We start from the raw sequence: 23476 nt of genomic DNA, 5'->3' as shown, positions 1-23476 counted from the left end.
CTGCTTCAGTGTCTGCTCTTGATTAAACATAAGTGTTGGTATGTGTCATCTACAACGCCTTCCGGATTTGTAATCTAAAAACACACCATTAACTGCTCATGCTCAGTAGAAATTTCAGTTCTCTCTATTTTAAAAAATAAAAATCATACATTAAAGTTCATAGTATTTAAAACAATATTGTCCACAAGCACTTTGCAATTTAGCTTTGTAAGATATACAGAAACCCACACACACTTTTACTTCTTTCCAAAGATTTTTAGTTTTTTGTTTCTTGGGGCTTGTTTCTATATTGTGACAGTGTAAGGTCTTCCAACCACGCAGCACCTGCAAACCCAACCAGTTATTATGTTCGAGTTGACTACTTGTCAGTGCCTTGGCAGATAAGAGAAACAATAGTGACTGATGCCCACACATCAAATTAAAGCAAATAAATGTAACAACCGTATAACCGGTTTGAAATAAAAAATAAAAAATTGTACTGGTTTGTCACAAAAGATGAAATGAACAGAAACTGCAAACAAAATTAGTTGCGCATTTAATGAGTCGTGTCCTTTGCAACATACATAATGGTACTTGTCACTCGCTGCCCTTATTCTCATTTGTGTGCTCTACTGCTCCAGCAATCTTAAGAAATACACTGATCAAGTAAAAGCCTTCGCTGATGGATTGTTACTCTCATACAGCGTCGTGTCTAAGGGCAGGGGTTACATTTTCTGTGCACTGATGTAGTGAGGAAACTAATACCTGTACCTCTGTGGTTAACACAGTGTCTCACATAATTTGTGAACAGCAGTTTCTAACGGATCACATAACTTTAAAAGCTGTTGGATATCCTCAGTCTTTAAGCGGTATTTCAATATTATTCTCTGATCAGAAAGCATATCAGTGACATGTTAGCAAATCTACACTATGGTTACATTTTGGATTTCCAACCTGCCATCACCGGCATGTCTTGGAGCCCCCTAAGCCACACAGGTCAGAATGAGCAGAGAGGGGGTGGAGTCAGGAGCGGCCCACCTGTTCAGGTCCCAGATGATGCAGGTTCCATCGCGGCTCATGCTGATGAGGATGCTGTAGGGCTTGCAGACAAACAGGCCTGTCACCTCCGCTGTGTGTCCGTACAGATGCACCTGACACTCCACCTCCATCTCAGAGGGCTGGTAAAAGGGAGAGAAAGAGGGACACTGTCAATCACAGGCCCATTAACTGAACCCTCCCCTTTGGTCATTCAGCCTGGTTCCCATTTAACCATGCCTTTACTGCGCTTCACGACACTGTCCTGCGCCTTTAGCACACTTTCTGTGCCCTCGACTGCACTTGTGTAGGATGAGGCTTATGGCTTAGCTGGGATGCTGTTTATAAGGGCTTGTGATCCCAACATCATGTGGGTACAGTTGTAGTTGAAGGCATGAACAGACAACTTTTGACAATGTTATTTGTGATTCATTTAATTGGACAATACTTGATTATTCAAATCTACTTAATTCTCAGAAATGCAAGCCAACATTGTGCCTAAAGAAAACTGGAAAAATGTCCATTGCTTGAACGAAGTTTAAAACTGGTGTTCGACTCTTGGCCTAGTAGTGAGGACCCATGACAGTCCAAAGCTTCAACATTTTGCAAATATCCCTCCCTACCACCCAAAAAAAAAAAAAAAAAAAAAATCACAGTCAGTTAAGGCTCCAGAACACTTGAGCAGTTTTAATGCAATATATAGCATAGTGGGTTTTAATATTAATATTCAGGGGCGGATTCCTGGGTCAAAAAGAACCACTTCCATACCAACATGGAATTCATTCTCTCTGTGGTTTCTTTGCTAATTCACTGTTATATCTGTTAACAGGAGCGTATCACTCAAATGAATAACCTGGTTAACATGGAAACAGCCACTGAAACATACCGTACTGCTGGTGAAGCGATTGCTGTAGGCTGTGATGACTCCACACTTACTGCCCGTGAACAACTGGCAGCTGTCAGGAACCCAGGCACAGCTAGTCACCTAGAGGAGAGGAAAGGAGGGCAGAGAGCGCTGGTGAGAGGAGACTAAGGGGCCACAATTCTGCCTGTCCTGCCCACCACTTCACCAGATGACAGGTGTAGCAAACAATGCTGCCTGGAAACTACACCTTGTAAAACTTTGCTGAACTGGTTTCTCGTGTGATAAAACCAAACAAACAAAACTCCAATAAAATATACAGGGATTTGTAAAAGGGACAGAAGCAGGGTGTGGTATAAACTATGCTTTTCAGTGTTCTTGTTCTCAATGGTAAGGTAATGGAAAAGAAAACCCCAACACAACACCCCCTTCCAATTAAATCACTAACTTCACATAAATAACGTTAACAGGGTTACCTCCACTTACTGGTAATGGACCTTGTCATTCAGCACCCAGATCTCTGGCCTGCTACCGCCTCTTCACTTTGACTGAACACTGAGCACCACAGACCTGTACTGCCCCTGGTGCCAGTTCAAACTACAGATGCCAACCCTTCCCCTTGTCCCTGCCACAGGTGGGTGGTCTGGGCGCTCACCTGGTGCAGCTGGGAGCACTGGATGAAGTTGACCGGCGGCTCGCTCTGCTTGCTCTTCAGCCTCAGCATGTTGTCAGAGTAGCCCCAGCTCAAGATGGCTGACCACTGGATGTCTGTGCTGTGCATGCTCCGGACACCTGCGTGGGGTGGCGGGGGGACAAAGGGCATGGTCAGGACTACAGCACCGCCATGACCCCTGTTGAGCCCCCTGCAAACTATTAGATATGAGTTTTTGTATTTTATTTAAGATTACATCATTCATCAAACATTTTAAGTCATTATTTCCCCTTTGTATGAACTTAACACTCAAATTATTGTCATGTACATAAAATAGCATGGGGTACTTCTAGGATTAACACCATTGAATTCAAGAGAAAACAGACACAGCTCATTGATTAAAATGTATCGTATTCCCCCAGACTGACTAAAAATGCAGTCATTTGGTCCATTACCTTGCTCCTTGCTGTAGATCATCATCAGGCAGAACTTCCTAGATAGGCCGCAGATGGCTCGAGTTGGCAGGGCCAGCAGGGAACCAAATCTCTCTCCGTGGGGCTGACTGAAGCAGACCACCGGATCCGGGGAGCTGGGGGAGCCCACATACTCCCCCCACTTCAGCCCCTTGATCCAGGGCAGCGGACTCTGCGACAGGGTTGGGAATTTAAAATGAGATATTCTAGGTATCCAGCATTTCATGCCTGACCACCTAAATATAGCTGCAAATAATTCACATACCAGTGGCCAAGCAAGCATGACACCAGTAAATACCAGTGAAGGAACCTTACAAACATGGGAGAAAATTTAGCCACCAAAGCTTGTGACTGATAGAACAGTCCTGAGCAAATGTAAGCCAGCTCTGTTCATTAGGTTGTATATCTACAGTGAGGGAAAAAAGTATTTGATCCCCTGCTGATTTTGTACGTTTGCCCACTGACAAAGAAATGGTCAGTCTATAATTTTAATGGTAGGTGTATTTTAACAGTGAGAGACAGAATAACAGAAAAAAAAAATCCAGAAAAACGCATTTCAAAAAAGTTATAAATTGATTTGCATGTTAATGAGGGAAATAAGTATTTGATCCCCTATCAATCAGCAAGATTTCTGGCTCCCAGGTGTCTTTTATACAGGTAACGAGCTGAGATTAGGAGCACTCTCTTAAAGGGAGTGCTCCTAATCTCAGCTCGTTACCTGTATAAAAGACACCTGTCCAAAGAAGCAATCATTCAATCAGATTCCAAACTCTCCACCATGGCCAAGACCAAAGAGCTGTCCAAGGATGTCAGGGACAAGATTGTAGACCTACACAAGGCTGGAATGGGCTACAAGACCATCGCCAAGCAGCTTGGTGAGAAGGTGACAACAGTTGGTGCGATTATTCGCAAATGGAAGAAACACAAAATAACTGTCAGTCTCCCTTGGTCTGGGGCTCCATGCAAGATCTCACCTCGTGGAGTTTCAATGATCATGAGAATGGTGAGAAATCATCCCAGAACTACACGGGAGGATCTTGTTAATGATCTCAAGGCAGCTGGGACCATAGTCACCAAGAAAACAATTGGTAACAGTACGCCGTGAAGGACTGAAATCCTGCAGCGCCCGCAAGGTCCCCCTGCTCAAGAAAGCACATGTACAGGCCCGTCTGAAGTTTGCCAATGAACATCTGAATGATTCAGAGGAGAACTGGGTGAAAGTGTTGTGGTCAGATGAGACCAAAATCGAGCTATTTGGCATCAACTCAACTCGCCGTGTTTGGAGGAGGAGGAATGACCCCAAGAACACCATCCCCACCGTCAAACATGGAGGTGGAAACATTATGCTTTGGGGGTGTTTTTCTGCTAAGGGGACAGGACAACTGCACCGCATCAAAGGGACGATGGACGGGGCCATGTACCGTCAAATCTTGGCTGAGAACCTCCTTCCCTCAGCCAGGGCATTGAAAATGGGTCGTGGATGGGTATTCCAGCATGACAATGACCCAAAACACACAGCCAAGGCAACAAAGGAGTGGCTCAAGAAGAAGCACATTAAAGGTCCTGGAGTGGCCTAGCCAGTCTCCAGACCTTAATCCCATAGAAAATCTGTGGAGGGAGCTGAAGGTTCGAGTTGCCAAACATCAGCCTCGAAACCTTAATGACTTGGAGAAGATCTGCAAAGAGGAGTGGGACAAAATCCCTCCTGAGATGTGTGCAAACCTGGTGGCCAACTACAAGAAACGTCTGACCTCTGTGATTGCCAACAAGGGTTTTGCCACCAAGTACTAAGTCGAAGGGGTCAAATACTTATTTCCCTCATTAACATGCAAATCAATTTATAACTTTTTTGAAATGCGTTTTTCTGGATTTTTTTGTTGTTATTCTGTCTCTCACTGTTAAAATACACCTACCATAAAAATTATAGACTGATCATTTCTTTGTCAGTGGGCAAACATACAAAATCAGCAGGGGATCAAATACTTTTTTCCCCCACTGTATGCTATAATCAATAGCGGAGAACATTTATAAGAATCTAGCAGTACTGTGGATACACACAACAGAACCCCCCGATCATGTGACGGATCCCAGAGGTGTCTGCTTCAATAAGAACTGGGAATTTGGTGCACATGCCTGTAACTCTTTAGTATGCAGAAGGAGCTGTGCCTTACCGGGTAGACCACCTCCTTGGCATGCTCCCGGGTCTCTCGGAAAGCCAGCTGGACCAGCAGCCCCATGGCGGCAGGCAGCTCCCCCTCCATGATGAGGCGCGAGCCCGGCCGGCTGACGTGGGCCATGCTGAAGAGCTGGCGGGGCGTCTGGCCGTAGGTCTTGATCATGGTCTCCAGTGCCCGTCTCTGCACCGGGTCCTCCACCGCTGACACATCCATGCCGAAGTACGTCTGCCAACGAAGCACAAGCATAAGAGCTGTGGACAAGGTCGCAAATGGCAGTGTATAATTTAATCCCTTATTATATGCTAGGACTTCCTTCTTAACAGGACATGTATGGATGCGTTACATTACTGCTCTGTAGATACAAATCTCTTCACTTCAAATCTAATCAAATATCAAACTTAAAACCTGGTCCTTTCTAACCCTCCATGGCCTTATGTCCCCCAGCCAATTACCGACTGGCCATTCACTATTAACCATTTTGTTTTTCAATTAACCAATCATATCATGTCAGCGTGTTGGCCCATTCTTTGTTCACTCAAATCAATTAAATTCAATTCTCCACTCCTATGCTTACAGAACCTAGAGTGTTCGCTTCAACCGTAAACAGGTAGCTTATCCTTGACACCCACTAGCACAGTATGTAAAAAAAAAAAAAAAAAAAAAAAAAAAAAAGAGAAACTCTCTTAAATGCATTGCCATAGACCATAATGGGGAGAACATCCCAGAGACTTACCGCGGGGTGGAAGACATTGATGGCGTGCACTGCTGCCTTGCCCTTCTGCTTCAGGCCGAAGACCAGGTCGATCCACTGGCACAGCATCTGAGACACCTGGTCGGACTCCAGGGCCTGGCGGTGGATAAGGATGAAGAGGCGAGGGTCGTTGCGCGCCCAGGGCGGCAGGTTGACGTGGTTGACCCGCTCGCTGTTCTGACGCACCCCGAAGTCAAAGCCTGCGGAGTCAGCGGGGAGAACAAGCGCAGCGTTATAACTGAGCCGTTTTGTTTGGAGGTCACCCAGGTAGCCGGTAAGCTGTGGCAAAACGAGGACAAGAGCAAGTATCTCCTACCTTCCCTGTTGACCAAGAACTCCGGCAGGTAGAAAAACTCTGGGATCAACTCCTTCACATCTGTCATGGACTCGTAGGATGAAAGACGCCACGTCGTATTCATGGAGTGGAACGTCCGGTCTGGGATATCAAAGCTTTGGTCTGCAGGATAAGATGGCGTTGATTGGGGGTAATAATTAAAATCAAAAGCCCTTTGATGATAGCGCCTCTTTTTGCTGCCTTGCAAGCTGCAAGTTCTGCATAATTTATGGATGAATTAAATCGCCTATCTAAGAAGAATAACAAATACAAAGAAGCGAGACTGGCGGTCACTTTAAGGTGGAATGCACACATCAAAATTGGTTTCCGGGATTAGTGATCAGCATTAGGATCAAGCCCCTTCACTTTAACCATTTAAGTGCTGAACCAGATTTGCAGTAGAACATTTCAGAATAGTTAATACAAAAATTCAAAATCAATGGCTTACATAAAAACCAAACAAAAAAAACAAAAACAAAACAACAATTAGGAATTTTCTGCTACAAACCTACAAAAAAAACTTTAAATAACCATAGAAAATTATATTCTGTGCAGAATATGCAAGAACCATATTAGGATGGATATAATGATGCTTGATTTGTCAGAAGCCGAAAGACATTTTTTTTTATAGTTTGATTACTTTTCTTTTCAAGCACTGAATTTTATTTCCTTAGTATTGTATTTAGGGCTGACATACTGCCGAGTTTGAAAATATTAAAGTTGAGTGTAATATTAAACTCCGCACAAATCATATATATTGGGACCAGTCCAGCCCTATGTCAGTCCTACCTTGGTAAGCCAGGAACATCTTTGTGAACGGGGGCATTCTGACCAGGAAGTGCAGCACTGTGCCACTGTTGGAGTAGTGTGAGCCGTAGTGATAGGGCTGGACGGGAGGCATGGGGTCATCCTCTCTGGCCCCTTTTCGAAACTCCTCCTCGAGGTACTGAAGAGCAAGCAGGGGACAGCTGGTCACACACCCTGTTTCACAACCAGCTCATGCACACTCACACGTTCATATGCTTTCATATATGCTCACATTCATTAATCAATCACTTATTTGTCTGAAATACATTAAAGATCCAACAAATGTTCAGAGCTTAATCAAAAGCCATGATTCCCCCTTGAGATAACAAGACTATTCATATGACAATTTGATATTTACATAGTCTTCTGTGTTATTACCATTCCAAAGATGTAACCCTTGTTATTGTGCAAGTGGGACAGTATTGGCAATATGCAGCATGTAATATAATTGTGACAGGCCCAGCACAGGTGCTCTGTGGTAGTCCAGGGGACAACTATCTGGTTGGCTTAGGACAACATTTTTACTGTGCAGCTGTACCTTGTAGTTGTCAACATAGCGGTCTTCCTTCTCCTTAGATTGCACTGCTATGGGTTTGACCAGGTTCCTGTAGATATAAACACGACAAGCCCTGAGAAAGTATCCCCAGCCTCCATTCACCGGAATTCGTCTGACCCTCAGGAGAAAAACAAGTCAATAAAATACTTTTCTTTGCTTTTAAGCCCTTAATCAAGATGTTGAGAAAAGCCTTCCTGTTAACTGTAGCTTATTTTGTGACTGCAAAGAGATGGTCAACTGTCAACACAAGTGAAAACTAAACTTTGGGAAAGCTGGGTCTTCAAATGTAAGGAGGATAACTTCAATCTGTGGAGCTTGGTAATGTTCATTTTGCAATCTGGAAGAGAGGAGAGCAGAGAGCCAGAGAGACAGAAAAGGCAGACCTGTAGATGGAGGCATCATTGAGATCCAGGGTTTCGTTGGTGTAGTCGCTCAGGATGAAGGGGAACACGGGGTACTGCATGAGGTCATTGAAGGAACGGCCTGCGTGCTTGTTCAGGTGGGTGAGGTACTCGAAGTTGGAGATCTGGCCCGAGCCCCACAGGTGCGTCAGTGCAGTGATGTTTCCATACTCCAGTAGGTTTGGTAGGTCGGAGGTCAGGATGTTGTGGTAGACGTCGTCACGGACCTGGAAGAGACAGGGTTAGGGTTAGGGCCAAACCTCAGGACCACACTTGATTTGCGACAACTATGTTTCAAGGGGTGGGTGAAAGTGGGAGGAATCAGCTTGGCAATATAGTTCCAAACATACTGGATTCACAAAAATTATTAAATGGAAATGGAATAAATATATATTTATCAAAATAAGTTACTTAACTAAATGAAAAGGACAGAAAAATACACATCCCCATCCACAATCTACAAGAAAATATTCAACAGACGGTTGAGAAGCAGGGATTGAAATAAGTAGCAGCTGAAGAAATTACAGACTTTACAAGCTTAATTATTTTGAATGTAAGGAGTACAAACTGCTGTATAGTTTCATAATTGTTAATTTTGCTTTTGAATACATTAACAGACACTGAAACTACTGCCTGTGGGAAGTTGCACCCTCTTGTGGAGAAGGCGGTCCTGCGATGGCTTGCCTTAGTGTTGTCGAAGGCCAGGAGCAGAGTCCTGCCGTTTGTCAGGAAGATCTCCACCGCATTGTCCCGCAGCTGCCACCACCTCTTGTGCACCTCTTTAATCTCTTCATACGTCCAGGAGAAGGAGGCGGGTTCTGTCTCCCCATGAGGGCTCTGGGAAAAGAACGCCACACATGCTCACACAGGCTGATCCACTGGGTTACTACCGGGGGGGTCCCTGAACAATTCTGCTGGAGAATTCTAATTCTGCTCCAAATGCAGTGCAGCAGGGGGCACAACTCTGGTTCTGGTATTCTAAGTCTCTCTGAATCTTTTGCACCGAACTGGGAAATGATGCTTTAATCTTCAAATTATGTATTTGAAATTCAGTGATCCAGAGATAATATGAAACATATACCAGAGTCCCTTCAGCCTTTAAGGACCAGAGTTCCTTGAGCAAGGGACATGATCGATCAATAACTTTCATGTTTTCACAGTCTTTTGTGACTGAGGGTGGATTGGGGCTTTGCAGAAACAGGGTTTTATAGACCACTAGTTCCGACTAATAGACAACATCAACTGTTTGCTACATGCACTGGAATGGTGTCTGAAAGTCAGAAGTAATTATGTGCAGAAAATTTAGATTTTAATGTCAAGTCGGATGGGGTTTCTGCCTTTACCTGATTGTCACAGGCATCAGCAGCATTATCTTCAACAAAATACATTCCAGACTTTCCTATTCAAAAATACAAAAAACAAGAAGGAAAACAAAATGTCTTACAGGGCAAGGTACACGCTTAAACAGCTTTGCAAAAGGGTGAACACATTTCTCTGGAATCAGGGGCCGGCTGTGCTAACAAGATAAAATGTCAGAATACAGAAAAGATGTCAAACAGGATGTGCTCCCAAGGGGAGGAGGCTTTAGTTGTTATTAAAGGAAGAGGTACGAACATTGAAATAAGTTTCACCATTATGAATCAGTAATGGCATTCCCAAGAGGCTCAGTGGTAATTCCAATGCATGTTTCAGGAAAAGTATTTTGTCTACATTTCTCGTGGGCGATGGTGTGGTGGGCAGAATTGTTTAGCAAAAGGCCAGAAAACAAGAAGGCCTTACCCAAGAGGAGCTCCCCTGGGGTCTCTCTGGAAGGAGCCACGCTGATGCACCTCCTTGTGAACCTGAAGGGATGAGAAGTTGCTCTGGATTAGAGTCAGACAACATAAGGAAGTGTGCATATTCATTAGTAAGCCTGTTTGCATCTGTCAGGGTGAAAATGCTCCTGGTGGGAGTACTGCATATACAAGTGAAAAAAGAGGATATAGCCACAAATGGTACAATGTATAGGCCAGTGCAGTGCCATGTTTTAGCCTACTGAGCTGTGTGCAAAGAAGCTAATCTGATAGAACATCATATTTCAAACTGAAATAAATATGGGTCTTTGCTTACTTTAGTTATAAAATGTCCAAAATAACTACATTTTGTTAATGGATTAATTAACAATATAATAAACATTTTGTGTGTGTGTGTGTGTGTGTGTGTGTGTTAACGGTTATTTTTTTAAATAATTATGTACACTGATGAACACATGGACACATATTGCAGTTCACATTGAACATTAGCAAAATTCCTGAAACAAGGTTTTGTGGTATAAAGTAATACAGGACAGACCAAAACACATTAATTGAGCCACCAGAAAAATGATAAAGCACTGCAGTATTAACATTTGTTATTGGTCCAGGCTGACCGTTGATCATCAGTGTAAAGTTTGCTGATTCACACCTGCCGTATTTGCGGTGTCAACATACTCATATCACATACATTTTCAAAAACTATACCAATTAATACATTATTATATATATTGTCTTTGTGCATTCCGTCTCTTGGGGCCAATGTACACCCACACAACTTGAGAGAGGTGAATGGTAGAAAACCTCTGGTGAATTTCAAGGCGAGTGGGAAGCATGCAAGTTAAGCAAGTTTTATTTCCGTGTCGCTTAGGTCATGCATTGTGGGAATCCATCTTTGCCTGTCTGGTGGAGCTGCCTACCTGATCGACTCGCTGGTAGCCTTGTCTTTGACTGTAGAGGAGAACGAGGAGTGAGTCTTGTCTTCAAAAAGGTACGACAAGGGTGGCTTGACTGGTTCTAGACGAAGACAAAAACAAAAACAAATGCTGAAGTGGGTGGAAAGTTGTAGGTAACTGCCTGGCACAGGAACAGTGAAAATAAGACTTCCATCTTGCTTGTTTGGTTAGTAATAGCTTAGTTATCAGAGGAGCTCATTGCTTAGTTTAAAAATGTGCACTCTGAATGGCAGGTTTTAAATGATGTATTAATGTAAACCAGGAACACGATCTTCTTGAAAGTCCTCAAAGCATTGTTGAATGAAATCATGTCACCTTTAAATGTAGATACCACCTTTCAACGCTTAAGGAAAATACACCTTCTCTGAAATGACAGGCTCATGTTTACATGTATAAATCTCTTTAAAAAAGACCCTCAGAATGCAAACGTGATCAAAATATATTTGATCATTTGGGGATCCTGAAAGACTGAGCAAATCTATATGACACGTATAGGTGAATATTGACCACCCCTGTCCCCGGCTACCTTCAGGTTTCTGGCGGTCCCTCAGGAGGTATTTGTTGGGGATGGTGAGGTAGCACCGCTGCAACCGACGTCTCTCTCGATTGGGTCCCTCTGTGGGGTCCAGCTGCCAGGATGTCGGGTAGGAGGCCTGGTCATACCACAGGGCCCTGAAGCAACCGGAGAGAAAAAACAAAACTGAAAAGGGGGAAGAAGAAGAAGGAATAACGGATATGAGGTTTGTGTGTTCAGGACCCTGCTGCAATGCTTGCTGCCCTGTGGGAAATGTAAGCGGGGTTGTGGTGGCGGGGGCCTCACTGGTAAGGTGACCAGACGTCACCGCTTTCTGGGGACAGTCCCTGTTTTTGGTGGCCTGTCCCTGGCTGGAGCTGTGCGTGGAAATGTCCCAGTTTTATAAACCTCCCCACTGAGTTATTTTGTCAATCTGGCTGCGGATCACAAACAATAGGCTATCAATGCGATATAATTTGGCTGTAGGCCTGCCCTATTCATACGCATAATTTTTTTATTTTTTCCTAATGCAGTTATGCCAAAACCACACCCCGTTTCTGCTAGGGGCGTATTCGAGCCTTATAGGTCCGCGTCGTCGGTCAACAGCTTGAGGGCACTGATTGGATAGACTCGGAGAGACTCAGCCGACAGTGAGAGCATGTCACAGTACAGTAGTGTTGGGCAGTTCGACTCTTTTTAATTACTCGATTCATTTGATTCAGTTCAGTTTGATTAATCGATTCAATTAGTTAATTCCATTCACTGATTCAATGACGTGAAAACAACCAATGCAGACCGAAACAGATTTGTTAGATAGATTTATTTAACCCGGAAAGAATGAGGCGTTCACAAAATGTACCTCACAAAGGCGAGGAAAAAACTGTATTTGGTTCACTGGGTTAAATTAAATAAAAATGTAGAGTCCTGGAGATAATAACAGTTTGAAGCATTAAAATTATTTATCCAACACATCTAAATGTAATCTTTAAATATATATATAGTTAAATGCATTTGAGTAAATAATTGTTTTTTACAAGAACAAAAATAGTCTCGAACAAGTGGCATTTGTGGAATTAATCTGTGGTATTTATTCAGCATGCAGCAAAACGCTGTATGCTGTATTGTATTCAGCACAACGCACAACACAAGTTAAATGTTGCCAAAGCACAATGCCATCTTGGATAATATTGCTTTGCAACAAACCCCTTTTTTATTTTTATTTTCAGAATTAATACAATAATTAATAAAATAACATAATAATAATAACTTTATAACAATGGATATTTTGTTGATATATGGACCGCCAAACTACAAATGTCCCAGTTTTTCCATTTCAGAAATCTGGTCACCTTACTCACCGGTCATGTGTGAGCTGCTGCACCAGCTCCTGCCAGTGCCGACTGGCGCTCAGGTCCACTTTGTACATCACCCTGATGTGCTGCATCACCTTCTTCCTCTCCATGCCTTGGCGCAGGGACACGTTCTGGGTGATGTCAGCTGCGATCTTGGAGATGTCCTTGGACTTGCCGTCTAGCCTCTGAATGAGACTGTGTGAGGACAAAACAAATAAAAAAGGCTCACTCATCCTCAAACTATGCTGCCCATTCTTTTTGGTCTGGAGTCCAGCCTTTGTATATGGTCTCCGAATAAAAACATGAATCATTTTCCCATCCACCAGATCACTTGCCAGATCCACACCTTTCAAGTTTTTTAAATGACTCTGGCTGACACTCATTGCACTCTGCATCTCTGGTCCTGCAGAGCCAAAATCAAATCTAATTTTATGAAGACTTCAAAAGGCACGTTACACTGTGATCAGTGGGGATTAGAAATTCACAATCCTTTGGCAAATTACAGCCCTGCCAAAGTTAAATGACTCACTCTCACACACCCCCTACAAGTGCACATGCTTTTGGTGATACCAGAACGGGTATGGGTCAGTTTCAGTTCTAACTCAATTGAATCTAGTCAAATTCAAATTTGAAATAGCTCTGATATTTTTGCAGTCAAATTCAAATTCCAGTTCTAGAAACGAACAGGAGTGGACTCAAGTGCTGCCAGATGCTGAGGTGTTTCTGCCACCCATTTCAATATGGCAGGGCTTTGACAGCTACCACCACACTAACCTTTGCTGAGTATTTTTCATCTTCTTCTCCCAGGCGGCCTTGCTCATTTTTGCTTCCGACTCATATTTCAATTGCTCCTTTGGGAAAACAAACAAAGAGGAGTCTGTAACAGTGGACCTAGCAAGATCTCCAAATCATAACAACTACAACCATGAAAAGGCTTCAATATGGTCAAGAAGAAAAATAATAAAGAAATGGTAAGCCTAGAACGCCAGTGGTGTGTGTGTGATCCTCGGTGCAGACACCAGGTTGGGGGAAGGCAGTGTGGCTGAAAGGGGAGGTGAGGCATGTGGATGCTCACCTCTTTGATGGCCTTGACGAGGTCTGGTTTGGGAGGGGCGTGGGGTGGGATGCAGCGGTGTCCACACAGCTTCAGAGAGGTCATGAAGACACCCACGGCTGCCTGCTCCTCTTTGGACAGCCACTCCTTATGGTCATGCAGCATCTCATATAGGTATAATGCCAATTTGGGTCCGTGCTGTAAGGAAAATGCAAACAACCCCCAAAAAATGAATACAGTTCAGTTTCCCAGGATAGTCAGGCAATGGGCCTCCCTCTGGCCTTGGACTGCAAACTCTGAAGGCACTGTTAAGATTGCATTCAAGTAGGTACAGTTCAAGCATGCCTACAGCATTGTTCACCTTATTCATTAAGATGAGTCCTTCTCATCACTGCTCCCCCAATTATCATCCTATCAATTAAATCTTATTCATAATCCTTTAAACCACATCAAAACTGTTTCCTTCAAAGACTGAGAGGGTCAAGAACAATTGAGATGGATGGAACTGAATTGATATAGGTGTGGTTAGCAGGTCTCATTAATTGGTTTGGATACATGGTTAGAAATAGTTGCAAATGCATTTGAACACATCCTACAGAGAATTTTATGTTTTTGTATTCGCAATTGGTTTGATCTGTACTTCAGCCTATGACCCAACTCCATCCAGAGCTGAAACAATATTACTTTTAGAGAACAAAGCTAGCTGCCATAGCAACAGAAGAAACTGCTGCACATAATGAAGACCTCTGTCTTTCTGCAGAACGCCAGCTATGCGGTTGTCTAAATATAATCATCAGGAAAATGGGATTTTGTTGGCATCTGAAAGGTTACTTGCTTTCCCAGATCCGAAACAACTTGTGTATGTTCACGTCAAAAAGTCTTTTGACAGCTCACTTGTTAACAGAGTGGATGTCTGCAGCTTTCTTGGCCACCTGACTTCTCACCCTGTGGAAATATTGCTCTACTGAAACTTCTTACCCGAAGTTATGATATATTCATAAAAGAAGAAACCTGTTTTGGGAAGGTGTGATTGATTTAATCACCTTCATGAAAAAGGGTACAGATTGTGAGGAGCCAGAGCTGTTCTCTTGTCGTGTAAGAGTGAGTGACAGCTCCATTGTTTCCCTGTGTGGTAATGAGCAATTGCACATTGGTCACTTTAGAAAGGGTATACATTGGGAATATGGGTTGCCCCAGTGGCTGTTTGATGGTGAAACACTGACCTCCAGGCCAGGGCTGAGGCACTCGCGCAGAATGTCAGAGTGACATGGCTCGTAGATGATCTCCAGGGCTTGTTTTCTGTCCTCCAGGGGCCGGGTCGGACACAGGATGTGGACTAACAGGCGGCCCATCTGGACCCGGAAAGTGTCTCGGCACGACCACAGGATTCTCTTCCACTGCTGCCGGGGGGCACCCCCTCGTCCTGAGCCGCTCTGGGACACAGAGACACCACGGTCAGCCCCCATACCTGGGAAACTATCAAGTCACACTGCAAAATACTGAAATACACCTGTTCCTCTACCCTTATTGATCCTGCACAGCCCCCAGTCCAGCAGGTTGTGTAGGTAATCTTTGAATTTTTTTATTCTTTAAGCCCTTAAACAGATTAATTTACTCAGGAATTGGCTCAGTTGGTCACAGAACCATTTGTACCTGGTGTTTCAAGATTGATTGAGAGATACCTACTGAACCTGGAGGATTGTGGCCCTCCAAGACCAGGGTTGCCCCGTGCTTGATTTAAAACAAACTCCCTCAAGAATCACAGTTCCCTCGACGGCGTGAGTGACTTCCTCCAGTGAAATGATCGATAACTAACATGTCTTGCTGAAAATGACTGGACTGGAGTTCTTTAGAGCCAGGGTTGTAGACCATTGGTCTAGGGAAATGTACACTCTGAGCTTGATATCATCCTTTGGGCATGGGCCCCCAGACACTCACAAGGCCAATTTTGATCCCCTCCATCATGAGCTTCAAGATCTCTTTCTGGAAGGTCTTCATGCTGGCCGGGGAGGCACTGTTTTCCTCTGACTGTCCACAGGGGGGTGCCGTGGCCTGTTGGTGCCCAGGGGAGACAGGGATGTTCAGCAGGTCGAAGAAGTCCTGGCTGACATCTGCGAACAAAGTTGCCTGGGTAAATACATATAACCTTCACTGAAAGAGGATGCACATGCAAGAGGTTGTGCTGAACACTGGGTTTTTTATCTTCAGCTCCTTTGGGTATTAACGTTGACCTTCTGTAGGATGATTGGGTCTGTAAAAACAGGGGTTGATGCGGAAGTGACAACACAGAGATGGCAGGGTAAAAAGGCACTACAGGGCCATTGCACATTGATCCACTGCAGGGGTTCAACACAAATTGTACTGATGAAGCACAAAAGCAAGAGCACTTTAATGTAAGGTGGGCTCCATGGGTCTACTGCAGCGAACATTCAGAGTTAGTAAATGTCAAGCTTACTCAGTTGCGGATTAGTCATTGCAGTACTTTCCTGAGTAACAGCCCGGGCTGCAACAGAAAAAACAGATCAGTAGATCCCAAGGTTTAGTGTGCAGCAGAGGAACATCAATCTTTCTAAACCACAATTGTGTATGAGCGAGAACAGATTGATTCCAGCTCATGATGGTTGAAAAGATGTGTGAGATTAAGGAGCTTGTCGGCAGCAAAAAAAGTAAAATAACAATTAAAAGACAAAAACCACAAAAACCACAAAACAAAAAAAGGTATTGCTTGAGCAGTCCATTAAAACACATCTCTATATTGAGATTACATTATTATTATTTTTTTAAACAAATTCTGCAAATTAATCAAACTGTAATTTTAATTACATAGGGAAATTGAGTCATCCAAGTATGCAAATGTGTTACATGTATTGTATTCATTACAAATAAATCTTGCTCTTATGAGTTAATGTAAGTAGACCAAGTATAAATGTGCATATTATGAGTACAGTATGCATAGGCATAGTGTACTTAAGTCATGTCTTCACTATGGTTAGTTGTCCTTCTCAGAATTACTCCACCAAGCAGAAACTATATTTCAGAGCATAAAATAAATGGTAACAATGAGACACACTTTTAGAGTGATACACAGTTTAATATCCAATTGAAGATGATACCTACTTCCATAACTGAGCAAGCCTGGAGTCATATATTAGAGCATTTAAAAAAAAAAAAAAAAAATTAAATATGTTTACTGTGCAGTTAAAATTCAAAAGCCTGTTAGATACACCTTTTGGACTTTGTATATCTGACATTTTGAGTAATGGTTTTATTTCAGAGTCGGTAACTACAGTTAGTACAGTAACATTTATTTTCCATTTGAAACATAAGGTTACGCAGTTAAACTCCGTGTTGAATCGTGTTTCCCTGCAGGAATCCGGCATACGATTTTCAACCCGGCTCCAGGCCATCAGTAATAAGAAGCAAGCGAAGCCGATATCCATGTTAATTGACAACTTACAGAGCAAGTGTGGTGGCTCCACAGATACTGCATTAGTCTGTACAGCCCCACCTCTTGGCCACATGAGACTACTGCATTTTTGTAAAGGCTTCACAATTGCCATCTGTTGTAATGAAATTTGTGCTGCTTGACGGAAAATCTGTTATTCACTCTCTCAGTTGTTAATTCTGCATATATGTTACTTGCTAAAAAAGGAGAAACAAAACCCCTAACAGACAATGTATGTTTTCATCAAAAAGGCTATTTTGAATGCTGGTTTTCGTGTTGTTGTAAAGTTAACTCAACTTAAGGAGTGAAACAGCTTGTTCTTCACACATTTGTGATGGATTTAGCACCCGCTTCAAACTCCAGATTGGTTCCAGGCTGGAAATAGATTGTAAACAGTGTGCAGAATTCAACACGAGTCATAGTGGAGCAAGTAGGTACTGATACAAAAGGGACCAGGTTTGACTTCACTACCTTGGTAGATTAGCCTGTTGACGGCCAGCACCACCAGTCTCTGCAACCTCTGGATGTACTCAGTCTCGGAGGCACGGATAGGGTTTTCCTGGCTCATTCTCCTCTGCATCATCACCGCTAGCTCGTCACTCGCCACGGATCGCATCTTCATCAGCAGGGAGTCGGACTGGGCCAAGGAGAACCTCCGGGGACCTGCATGCCCACAGACAGACAGACACACACACACAAGTCAGCATAAGACACCGCAGCTACAAGCCCTGAACTTGGGACAGTGAAATCAAGCCCAACTCCACTGAACATAAAATAAGAGCTTTCAAGAGCAGATGCACACTGCAAGAAAGGCAGTCGCAGACGTCTGGGTTAGAAAAAAAAAAAAAAAGCAATCTGATTAGATCATATGAGTAAGGCACCAGTGACAACTTGTCTACTGGGCGAGTCAGAGGGAGGGTCATGCACCAGTTTGCAGACTGGAATGAAGAAACATTTCTCAGGGAGGGGAAATGTTGTCTTCCGTCAGAGCAGAGAAGCCCTGGGGCCCATTACTGCACCTGCTTCGGTGGGAAAGACATAGGTGGCGGATCCTGTGGGGGACGGGAGGGGAGAGTCCGGGGATAACAGGCTGAAGGAGGGGGGCATCGGAATCTGGCCGTAGGAACGGTAATGCTGTCTCGGGATGCGTGGGATAATGGAGTCTTTCATGGCCATTGAACCTTGGTTTCCAATGGGCGGGAAGAATAACAGAACAACAACAACATGGGTGGTGAGGGACTTCCAGGACTAGCATGCCCCCCCCCCAACCAGCAGACCAAGAGAAAGGCCTATGCTTTCTCCACATTCAAATACCTCGATGCCTTCTCACACTAGCACCAGCCTCAGTGGCAGCATATACTGAATATCCCAAAGGACTTTACTCAAGTAGGGATAAAAAGCATAGGTGGTTACATTAATATAGTGTAGTATTGGAAATGACAACTGAGGTGTAAACTTTGAAGCTTGTTTTCTCATAAGTATCAGTTACAGCAGGGTTTGAACACGACCCATCCAGTGCCTAATTATCTGTATGTCATATTTGTGGTTTACTGGCACTGCTTCGCACCGTTTTTACCTTTCCTCATGCATATAAAAATCTAGGCCGTCTGAGTGTTTAATGTGCAAATTATTTTCCATTTTATGTTGAATTTCTTGGAATTTTTTTTCACCACATTTTAGAATTTCCAATCACTTCGGCAACTCCCCATTCCTTCAAGAGGAAAGAGATAAGGCATGTGTTAAATCCCTCTTCTAATTTTATCAGTGCAAAATCAGTACAACAGGGGATTTGATGTAGTTAGAATTGCTAACAACCTGAACCTGCAGGCGCCCAAGAATGTCACCGGAGTCGCTGGTGTGCAATGATGCAAAGAGTCCTCAGTTGACTTCTAAGCCCCCCCCAACCTCCAACTCTCCTCGCTTGGCCAGTTATGCTCAGCAAAATCTGGCAATAACATAACTACTAAATCGAGATAAGATAGGTCGTGTCTGCTGTATGGGCAGAGACATTATCTGGATGTGCGGCTGGAAAGCCCCAAAAGCAGGAAGATCTTCAATAAACTAAGGTAGTGGATGGATAAGGAACGTAGACTATAGCAGTTCCCAGAGTGCTGGAGGGGAGAATGGCTGAGCTGAAGGAAGCATCAAGGAGAAATTGCAGATTGTCACCTGTGAACGTGCACTGAGTCCTGCACGCCACTAGTTTCTGCAAACACATTCTGGGAAGGCTGGATTGGAACAGATGTTTTTGTCAATCTTGTATCACAGTGCACACGCTAGTAAGACACTAAACAGTTCAGTACACAAAATTAACTATTTATAAAAGGTTGAGCTATACTAAAACATCATGACTATATTAACACGGTTGCAAGAACTTCAATATTTGCTGAGGTGTAACTTATTATCTTTGCATTTTGTAATATCAGTTTCTGCAGTAAGGTTCTATAGTTTTGACAGCAGCTTCGACTCACCAGCTATGCTCTTGCGCTTCTGGTAGATGGCATGGTGCTGAGGGGCAGGCAGGTGCACAGAGCTGCTCAGCTTCTGCGGGTCCTGATTGGCTGTAGTCTTGATGAACTCGATGGCTGATTGGAGAACTCGGAACTGCAGAGCCACGGCCATTTCTGAATGCATCCGGGACCAAGACACCAAAAAAAGGAGAGGACTTATAACTAACCTTCCAGGCCAATACCATACAAAATTATTAAAACTTCCTTGTGCTCAGTAATTATAAAGGGATGTCCTTGTGTAAGATTTGTATAAATTGAAACTAGGGGAGGCTTAGCGCTTTTCAGTGATGCACTGTTTTCTTTTCAGCTTTTTACAGTTGTTTGTTTTAATTGCCACAAATTATTTTATTTCACATCATATGGACTTTAATTTGACTGGAGATAGGAATAGAAAATACAAATATGGTGAGAAAAGATGGGAGGCAAAACATGTATGTGTGAGTGATTGTGTGCATACATATGTGAGTCTGGGTGGTATTCTAGAGATGCCCATACCCTGTGTGCGCTGGTTCTTGCTGGTCTGCAGGAAGCCCAGCAGGGTGATGAGGTCTTCGATGATGCGGAAGTACTGGGACCCAGAGGAGCTGCAGGAGTGGATAGTCACTGCAACCAGCAGCTGTTGGATATCGCACACCAGGAGCTTGTAATCATTCAGTGGGATCCTGCAGGAATAGACCGGAGGGAGCAATGATTGAATCAAGGCCAAGGTAAGTGTAAAGCTGGGGGTATGCTAGAGCGGAGTGGCGAGTCCTACCCATTCTCCAGGCCGTTGAGGGCAGCCAGCGTGTTGAAGAGCACGTACAGGAGCCCGTTGTCCAGTAGGATGTCGGCCAGCTTGGGGCAGGCGTTGAGGAGCTGCAGCAGCACACACAGGGTGTTGTGCACCAGTGTGTTCTCGTACAGGGAGTTCTCGATCAGCCCCAGCACCGGGATGATGCACCTCTTCCTGAAGGGGTCGATCTCTTCCATGTCCTCCAGGTCCAGACTACAACAACAGCCAGCCAATCATATAAATGAGGGTTGAAGGGCCAGTACAAAAGCTTATGCTTGGTCAGATTTACATCCAGTCTGACACTGAAGCAAAAACTCCAAATGGCCTATGATGTACGGGCAGCCAGTGAGTGAACTTCATGCGGCTACATATTCTGAGAGGCAACCTTGCCCCTATGGTACTACATCCTGTACTCACTCCTCCTCCAGCCCCACTGGCCGCCCAAACAGCATCTCCAGGAAGCACTCCAAGAGCCCGGGCGTGCCCTGGTGAAGGTACAGCTGGTTGGCCAGCAGAGAGAAGCCATGATTCTTCAAGAACTTCTCCTTCTGCTCCTTAATGGCCCGGTTAAAGTAGGCATCGAGCAACTAGAGGAAAGAGAAAGAAACCAATAACAATGACGACATATTAAATGATAATAACAATTATAAAATGGTTAGGTTTTGTTCTTCCGATATTTTAGAGGAGAGGAGAGGGAGAGGGTGTTTGTAGATTGGAGGCCCACCTTCATCACGCCCTGCTGTATGAGAGGAGAGGAGTGGTTGACCAGAACAATGAGGGCCTCAGGCTGGACCAGCTTGTCCATCACCTCGTCCAGCATGATGTCAGGCAGTAGTAGCAGCACCCCCCTGAGGAGCTCATACAGACCGCAGCAGATCAGCACCAGACAGTCCTCCGAGCTGGACCTGAGAGCAGAGCACAGACATGAAGCCCAGGTTCTCACACTTTGAAAGCATTTGCAAAAGCACTTTATGATAGTGTTTTTAAGATTTTATTCATCTCTAGTCATAAAGAAAGGCAAGATCTTCTAATACCAGCTCTAGCCATTACCATGCAGTCAACTCCAAAGAACCTGCTCCTAGTCCCCTCAAAAAGCTTAAAATAACAGGTCAGTTTTATTGCATTGAATTGGTAAAGGTCTCGCTCCTATGAATACAGTGGGGCACATTATTAAAGGAAGTGGAAACTATGTAATTGGCACCAATGTAAAGCCCCGGTCAAAAGGCTTAGAGATTCAGGCATGACTGCTGCAATTAAATTTCAAGACTTTGCTGTGACTAAGGACAGCAAGCTAAAGCAAATTTAAAAATATCAGTTGCAGCCTTGGCACTGTTCCTGAGTCTTTATAGTCTAAAGGGTCCGTAACTATAAATTTCGAAAGGATCTTACTTTCAGGCTGTTTGTCACTCAGAATTGTAGGTTCTGTTGGTAGTTGTGGTGTATAATAACTTCACCATACAGGACATAAATGTGTGATATCCTGCACTATAATTTATTTCAACAATGTAATGCATTAGTTCACATAATCGCCTACAATTGTTCCTTCTGAAATCTCGTGTCACTTGAGAATCTTTGATCATCCAGGGTTTCAAAGGCTAAAGGACAATGGTTTAGATCCCAGTGCACTTTGTCCATGAAAGAAAGAGCATGAATGAATGGATTATCAAAAAAGGCTTGTACATTTCAAAGGGGCAGTGATAACAGAACGTTTTCTGCACAATTGATTTTCTGCCAGAGCTGTTTTAATTACACCTCCCATCTTTTAGAAAATATTTTAACTGACTTCGCTGACTGATTCTGACTTCATAAATATACACTGAGTGTACAAAACATTAGGAACACCTGCTCTTTCCATGAATTAGACTGACGAGGTGAATCCAGGTGGAAGCCATGATCCCTTATTGATGTAACCTGTTCAATCCACATCAGTGTAGATGAAGGGGTGGAGACAAATTTAAGAAGGATTTTTAAGCCATGACTATTGCGACATGGATTGTGTACGTGTGCCATTCTGAGGGTAAATGGGCAACACGATTTAAGATTAAGATTTAAGTGCATCAGTTAGACCTCATCTGGAATACTGTGCACAGTTCTGGGCTCCACACTTCAAGAAAGATATCACTGCTCTAGAGGCAGTTCAGAGGAGAGCAATTCCAGGTCTGAAGGGAATGTCCTACTGAGAGAACTGAACCTTTTCACCCTGGAACAGAGAAGACTATGTGGAATCAAAATCATGAAAGGCATCAACCACATCAGATCTGCAGGGACACAAATGGAAATTGGGCTTCAAGGAATTCATGACAGAAACAGGAAACTTCTTCACACAGAGAGCTGAACATTTGGAAACATTCAAAAATAACCTGGAGAGGATCCTTGGATGACTTAATTATTAATGGACACCAAACGAGCACAATGGGTTGAATGGCCTCCTCTCGTTTGTAAGCTCTTAAGTGCATTTGAACAGGGCATGGTAATAGGTACCAGGCGTTTGAGTGTGTCAAGAGCTGCAACGCTGCTGGATTTTTCACGGTCATCGATTTCCCATGTGTATCAAGGATGACCCAAAGGACATCCAGCCAACGGCAGGCCAGTGGTTGAGGTGGTTCATGACAAAAGAGACCAAAGGATGCTGACATGAATTGTGCAGCGAAACAGATGGGCTACATACAGTCTAGTACAATGTTGGTGCCGAAAGACCCATAAAAGAATGCACAACTCGTCATAGGAATGAAAACACAGGAGGATTGAAAAACATAGTCTGATGAATCCCAGTTCCTATAATGCATCGGCAAATAGATGTTTTCAGCAGGATAATGCCACAGGCCACAAGGCTAGGATTGTCCAGGAATGGTTCCACGAACATGACAGTGAATTCAGCTCATTGTAGTGGCCTGCCCAGTCACCAGATTGCAATCTAATTGAGCATCTGTGGGATGAGATGGACGAGATATTGGGAGTAGAGATCCACTACCGACCAACTTGACAACTGTGGGAAGCATTGGAGTCAACATGGGCCAGAATCCCTGTGGAACGCTTTCGACATCTTGTAGAGTCCA

The 23476-nt window shown here is 43.8% G+C and overlaps 1 protein-coding gene across 3 annotated transcripts in view; it reads right to left on the bottom strand.

The window, feature by feature from the left end:
- Nucleotides 1–23476, bottom strand: part of lyst (lysosomal trafficking regulator) — an 88125-nt gene that overhangs the window by 4465 nt on the left and 60184 nt on the right. For 2 of the 3 annotated variants that reach the window (XM_066697127.1, XM_066697129.1), the window contains 27 exons: nucleotides 21145–21325; nucleotides 20838–21007; nucleotides 20403–20633; nucleotides 20144–20310; nucleotides 19610–19762; nucleotides 17610–17801; nucleotides 16149–16196; nucleotides 15632–15804; nucleotides 14917–15126; nucleotides 13715–13891; nucleotides 13414–13490; nucleotides 12646–12834; nucleotides 11300–11445; nucleotides 10738–10834; nucleotides 9807–9868; nucleotides 9371–9426; nucleotides 8712–8864; nucleotides 8010–8254; nucleotides 7609–7675; nucleotides 7053–7209; nucleotides 6246–6386; nucleotides 5912–6129; nucleotides 5173–5403; nucleotides 2984–3173; nucleotides 2532–2668; nucleotides 1901–1999; nucleotides 1018–1157 (listed from right to left, as the gene is read on the bottom strand). In XM_066697127.1, coding sequence (XP_066553224.1) covers nucleotides 1018–1157; nucleotides 1901–1999; nucleotides 2532–2668; nucleotides 2984–3173; nucleotides 5173–5403; nucleotides 5912–6129; nucleotides 6246–6386; nucleotides 7053–7209; nucleotides 7609–7675; nucleotides 8010–8254; nucleotides 8712–8864; nucleotides 9371–9426; nucleotides 9807–9868; nucleotides 10738–10834; nucleotides 11300–11445; nucleotides 12646–12834; nucleotides 13414–13490; nucleotides 13715–13891; nucleotides 14917–15126; nucleotides 15632–15804; nucleotides 16149–16196; nucleotides 17610–17801; nucleotides 19610–19762; nucleotides 20144–20310; nucleotides 20403–20633; nucleotides 20838–21007; nucleotides 21145–21325 — 4107 coding nt within the window. The remainder of the gene's footprint in view (nucleotides 1–1017; nucleotides 1158–1900; nucleotides 2000–2531; nucleotides 2669–2983; nucleotides 3174–5172; nucleotides 5404–5911; nucleotides 6130–6245; nucleotides 6387–7052; nucleotides 7210–7608; nucleotides 7676–8009; nucleotides 8255–8711; nucleotides 8865–9370; nucleotides 9427–9806; nucleotides 9869–10737; nucleotides 10835–11299; nucleotides 11446–12645; nucleotides 12835–13413; nucleotides 13491–13714; nucleotides 13892–14916; nucleotides 15127–15631; nucleotides 15805–16148; nucleotides 16197–17609; nucleotides 17802–19609; nucleotides 19763–20143; nucleotides 20311–20402; nucleotides 20634–20837; nucleotides 21008–21144; nucleotides 21326–23476) is intronic. The other variant, XM_066697128.1, reaches the window with a different exon arrangement.

This window comes from Amia ocellicauda, chromosome 23, assembly GCF_036373705.1.
Source record: "Amia ocellicauda isolate fAmiCal2 chromosome 23, fAmiCal2.hap1, whole genome shotgun sequence".
In the NCBI taxonomy this organism is placed as follows: Eukaryota; Metazoa; Chordata; class Actinopteri; order Amiiformes; family Amiidae; genus Amia; species Amia ocellicauda.
Note: the sequence above shows the minus strand (reverse complement) of the source record. Positions and strands in the feature narration are given on the sequence as shown.